Source organism: Eucalyptus grandis, chromosome 8 (assembly GCF_016545825.1).
Source record: "Eucalyptus grandis isolate ANBG69807.140 chromosome 8, ASM1654582v1, whole genome shotgun sequence".
NCBI classification, from domain to species: Eukaryota; Viridiplantae; Streptophyta; class Magnoliopsida; order Myrtales; family Myrtaceae; genus Eucalyptus; species Eucalyptus grandis.
Window position 1 is genome coordinate 66,714,694 of NC_052619.1, and position 6,000 is coordinate 66,720,693.

General features: G+C 39.2%; 1 protein-coding gene across 1 annotated transcript; it reads right to left on the minus strand.

The window, feature by feature from the left end:
• Positions 1-962: 962 nt before the first annotated feature.
• Positions 963-4,071, minus strand: LOC104415669 (nuclear transport factor 2B). The gene is made up of 2 exons (XM_010026995.3): positions 3,647-4,071; positions 963-1,329 (listed from the first exon to the last, which is right to left on the minus strand). Exons 1-2 carry the CDS (start codon positions 3,941-3,943, stop codon positions 1,255-1,257), a joined length of 372 nt encoding a protein of 123 aa, XP_010025297.1. The 5' UTR covers positions 3,944-4,071; the 3' UTR covers positions 963-1,254.
• Between the last annotated feature and the right edge of the window lie 1,929 nt (positions 4,072-6,000).

Consider the following 6,000-nt stretch of genomic DNA (forward strand, 5'->3'; position numbering starts at 1 on the left):
ATTATTCAATTAGTCATAACCTTAAAATTTTCATTTCAGTTATAAACATTTTAATTTTAACAATTTAATCTTACACTTTTATGTGAAATCCTAATATAATCTGAAAGATTAATTTTTGTCAGAATCATTGATATGACAGCTTACTCATCATCTGTCATATTACTTGATACATTCTTGATACATTCTGAAAAGATTAATTTTTGTCAGAATCATTGATGTGACAGCTTACTCATCATATGTCATATTACTTGATACATTGCTAAGTTATCAATTTCCAACAAAAATTGATTAAACTAATACGATACAATTTTGCATAAAAACTTGAAATTAAATTGACAAAATTGAAAAATTGACGATCGAATTGACATATGTATAATAAATTTAGGACTCATTAGACAATTTTCCCAATTAGAGCTTTATCTCTGCCAATCCACTTGCTACAGTTGCAATAAACCAATAAATCTGATCCCAGGTATGTTATCCTTATTTCGGAAATGCTGAACATGTAGTTTTCTGTAATACCACAAATGTACAGAACCGACCAATGGCTACTCAAATCAACTACAAGATCACTGATCATTGTCCAAGGAGATCCGATAACTTGACGAATCATAAGCAAATTGCAAACAGAGGCGCATCAAGGATCTCTAAGCTTTAAATATTCATCGAAAAGAAAGCATAGATCTTTTCATCTGAAAATTCACCTCCTCTAAAACACATGATGTCATGCGGTCCAATTCAAGCGAAATCCAGATGGAGAGGATAAAGCTCGTGCAAGCAGGTATTGCCTCCAATTTTTTTTCGTGCACGAGGAGAATGAGTAGGCAAGCAAAAATCCAATTAGAGAACTGCAAGTCGACATTCTTGCAAACGTATTATGCCTGCAATCATAGTTTAGACTCAGATGTCTGCAACAGCTAGAAGGCTGTTCTTTTTTTCTCCCTTCAAATCAAGCACAAAGATCACAAGAAGTAGCAATCTGACATAGGCGACTGAATTCAAACGTGAAATCCAATTAAGATTGTCACAGTTCCATCTTATCAAACGTACAGAAATCTTTTTCACACTCCACCAATCTCAACAAAGACATCATCGAATGGTCCAGCAATAGAACATCAAAAACACCAACTGAAAATCCATCCTTTGCAAAAGCCTAAGAAGATTACAGAATTGCAAATGGATTCTGTCTTCTGGCATTTAAGATCAAGACAAGGTGGTCTCACACTTGTTGAATCCAATATGTCAACCCTGTCTTCATGCGTAGTTCAACCGAAAAATGTCATTCAATACATAAAAGCTTCCTTGTGGTGTAGGCATCAAATGGAACATCTGAAGGCAGATGAAATCAAAGCAGTGTTAGGCAAATACAATCAAGGCAAAGAAGTAGAACAAATAACTACACAAATTTAAAATGTACATGAGCACACGACTTGTATCATCAAAATGCAATACACCACCTATATTGGTGATGTATCAAGCAACAATGTGAAAAAATGTGACTTAGTAACTCCTAGAGGACCTAAAAAGGGAGCCAAAAGGTCAATCCTACTCTCATTCAATACTTTCTAACGAGGTACAATATCTCTTACAATATCATGAACCTTGCATCGAAAACATCCTGTCAGACTGACCAAACATTTGGGATATCGAAATGTATCCAATCTCTTCACAAACTAATTTCACACATAACACTGCATGGGAGAAATATGAATCTCCTTGCTGAGTGCTTGTTCAAGAGCAACTATGAGGTCCAATTTTAGGTAAAAAGAAAAACCAAATGACAGAAGGACATAACAAAGTTAAGCAGATACTACACAAATAACTCCCCAGATAATAGTAACTATAAATGGACACGAAGCAAATCCAGACAGATTCCCAGACTGCCAATATAGGTAGCACGCTATATAAGAGAATCTATTTTGGAGAAATGCAATCATCATTGCAAGCTCTTTTAGGCACTTTTCCTTGGCAATGCCACAACCTATTTACCAAAGAAAGACAATCAAACCCGACAGCAACAGAAAAGATGGTGACAGCACCAACTGTTCATACTTCACATATCTTAGAGAGCAAAAGAAATTTTAGCACTTGAAAAGAAGAAGAAGAAGAAGAAGAAGAAGAATTCCTTGGTGGGCAGCCACACACGTGTCAGAAAACAATTTATCACAACTTTCCACACAACTAAGAGACTAAAAGTAGATTGCCTTACTGCCCACTCCCCCTCCCCCACCAAAAAAGGGCAGATTGCCAAAAGCACACTGCCGCAATGCCCCTTTTATGCTAGAAAGTACAACTGTGAAGGCCAGCTTTGTTGCATGTCTACAGGAGGGCAATTGGCAAATTCTAAGGGACTGTTAATATAGTGGGCATAGAATTTCTCCGATAAAATGACATGTGAAATTTAGAGGGAGAGACACTGATTGAAACAGAACGATGAGTCGGAGAGTAACAAGTATGGTTTGATAGAGAAAATGCAAAGAATTCACAAGAAAAAGGTAAATTTCTTGAGGCATCACCCCAAACCTTCCTATGAATCAGACCTTGAGTTTTTAAAGCATCATACTTAAGAGACGAATTGGACCACAAAATTCAAAAGTAAAGACTAGCTAAATACCAATCATTCATCAACTCTCTCGAAAAGAAAATTTATAGCTGTATTTAGTCTCTCCATATATCCTGCTCAACTCTACAAATCCTATAAATGCAACACATAACTAAAAAAGAATCCCCTAAGAATACTTAAAGTAAGAGAAGAAAAATTTAACAAAATTTCGACAATACTCAAATCCTAATTGACAAGTTAATGCTTTTAGGTCTCTCATTTGAGTTTAGGATTGACCCGATGTCTTTTCACCAAAATCAGATGGCAATGGAAATACCGCAACAAATATCAACTCATTCATTCAATTTTGTGGGCTACTTTGGAGATGCTTTCATCAAAGGACACTGTCGACATTGCGAGCCCTCCATCCTGCTGATGCATTCTCATCGTCCCTCTTTACCTCCCAGCTTTGTTTCCAACATAGTCTCATTGTCGAGTCACGTACACCAGAGACTTGACCACGTCTAATTCCCAAACTAGGAAAGCAGCAACAAGCTTATCTGGTTTTTGCCAATGCCGTCTGACCAACACAAGATATGCATGCCACGTATCTGCAGTCACTTTAAAGTTCCACAACATGCTATGACTAGTTGCCAACCGGTGCCAAGCTGCTTAAGCCGGAAGTAATAGATCTTATCATATCAGTTCCGACTTCTTCACCGCCAGCAATCGATCCGCCACATAAACAAATCGGATAGATCAAAATATGTGTATATCAACAGAAGTGGCAACAAACTAGAACCGCCGGATCTCGATAGATAGCTTTTTCTTTTTTTCTTTTCTTCGGAGAGTTCATCAGAGCAACAATTCCGCTCGCTATATAAATCTCATAAATACGTAATCCGTCGATGATGACGAATGAACGGATCATCCGATCAACTAAAGATCGCTATCCGAACCCTGCTTCGAGACTCGAAACAATCTAACAAAATACAAATCGATCTCTACGAATAAACGGAAGGAATCGCAAGTAAACATGGCGCGTCGAGCCAGATCCACGCGGAATCGACCAACCGAGAGGGAGAGAGAGAGAGAGGGAGAGACCTGGCTAAACTTGAGGGCGTGCTGCTCGCCGGCGAGCTGGAGGTTGCCGCTGACGAAGACGAGCATGCCGCCGGCGGGGCCGGAGGGCTGGCAGTCGACGGTGGTGATGCTGTGCTGGCACTGCTGGAAGGGGAGGGAGGTGAGCTTGGCGACGATGCTGGGGGAGCCCTGGATCTTCTGGCCCTCGAAGGTGAGCATGGAGCCCTCCTGGTAGAGGTTGGACAGGGCCGCCCGGTTCGCGTCGAACGTCGAGTAGTAGTGCTCCACGAACGCCTTCGCCACCGCGTCTGGATCCATCCTTCTTCCTCTCTCTCTCTGCTTCTCCTTCCTTCTGGTGCCTTCGAGCCTGCGCTTCAGACCCACGCGGCGAACGAGTCGGTACAGAGGAGAGAGAGATTGATTGATGGAGACGGAATGCTCTAGGGTAAGAGCTGGCTAGATTAGCATATTCATCGATTTATGGGCTTTTATTATTATTATTATTATTATTATTATTATTATTATTATTATTATTATTATTATTATTTTATTATTTTATTATTATTATTATTATTTGTATTTTTCTTTTTTTTTTGGGGGGAATTATCGTGTAAGGAAAATTTTTGATAGGATATTCTATTCGTATAAAGATTGAAGTTTCTACATTAATTGGCATCTTTAATTATTATTATTAATTATTGTTCAATTTTAAATCCTATGTAATCTAATTAAAACCCTTCCATTTTTTTATTTATTAAAATATAATTAATGAATCGTATGCTAATCTAAATGTCAATATTTAGTGAATCCTAGCTATTTCGGATATACAAAGAAAAAATTTAAATGCATGCACCCACAAAATTTAGATAAAACAAAAGGTAAAAGTCAATTGAGGCAAATCTATCGATATTGTGTATTTACCCAATTAAACAAGAGCTCAAATGAGTAAATAAGTGGAGTACATTTTCCTGCGAAGTCGGAGACTCGGAAAAGTCCCAACGGGGCAAGAAGCAATCATGCTACGAGCACGGAAGAAGACAATGCCATGGCAAGACCAGTTGAAAAAAAAATGTTAGATAACATGAAAATAATTATAATTGTTGGAAATATGTTGATAAAGATTAGAATATAAAATCAATTGTTTAAGGCGTGCAAGCGCAATCTTAAGAATAATTTTGCCCCTCAAAATATGAAACTTAGTGCAAGAAGCTCTAGGGGCTATTCTCCTAAGATATAACAAATATATATTATTTTTCTATTCCGCACTCAATAATAGAAAGAAACAAAAACAAATGTATATGTATAACATAACAATGAAAGGAAAAGAGAAATAATGAAATTGTGATTCTGATATATTGATATCGCTTTTCAATTATGTTCAAAGTTAATATATATATGTAAAGAAAAGAGAGAACTAGTTATAAATCAATTGGTACTTAAAGAATAATATAACCGTTATATAGTTGTTATAAAATTGAATACGAAAAAATAAATTTAACGTTATAAATTTTTTAAAAAGCTATCATATGACCATTGTACAATCATTACAAAAATTATGGCTTTCATGATAGGCATATTGAAATATCTAATAAAACCTACAACTTTCATTCTTATATTTGGATTGAAAGCTAGAATCGCTCACTTGTAGTTGCCAATACCCATTGCCAAAGGGGTTGTGTTGATACCTAAATTATATTATTTTGTTTATAACTTAATTGCATACAAAATTAAGAGTTAGTCAAAAAAATTAATTAAAAAAAACGAAAACAATCGGGTCGGGCCGGACCTGACCTTGGCCCGGCCCGCGCCCCTTTTCTTTTCTCTTCCCCCTCCTGCGCTGGGCCCGGCCCAGCCCATTTTCCCTTTCAGCCCAGCCCGTGAATGAGGGTCTTCTCCCTCCGGTTGGTCTTCGCTGCAGCACCTGCACAGACAGAAAACAGAGCAGCACAGCGACAGAGGAGCAGGCGGATCGGGATGGCAGGTGGCCAGCCAGCGTGGAGATTAGCCTGGCCGGCAGCTGGCACGGCATGAGGACGACCTGAAAAAACAAAAGGAAAAGAAGCGAGCAAACACAGAGAAACCGGGGGAGAGAGAGACAGAGAGAACCGAGAGGGAGTAAGCCGGAGAAGGAGCTGAGGGGCCCCGGAACGTCCAGCTGCCGCCGGTGAGCTGCGGACCGCCGCTGTAGTCCTCGGAGCCCAGCAGCACAGAGAGTCGAGAGCAAGCTAGAGAGAGCGTGAGATCGGAAAGTCTCTGGCCGTTGCTAGAGGCCCAGCCGTCAGTCGCCGTCCGTCGCTACGTGTCTCATCCGAACCAGGTAGGCCTTTCCGAGCTACATCTGTTCATTTTTTAGGCGTCGGGCCGGAGCTCGTTTC

What these genes read in the sequence shown, in the direction of transcription:
- LOC104415669 (XM_010026995.3), bottom strand. Translation starts at nt 3,943, where the DNA reads ATGGATCCAGACGCGGTGGCGAAGGCGTTCGTGGAGCACTACTACTCG. An exon ending in ACGCCCTCAAGTTTAGCCAG is followed by an intron (nt 1,330 to 3,646) that starts GTCTCTCCCTCT and finishes ATCTGCCTTCAG; the next exon opens with ATGTTCCATTTGATGCCTAC.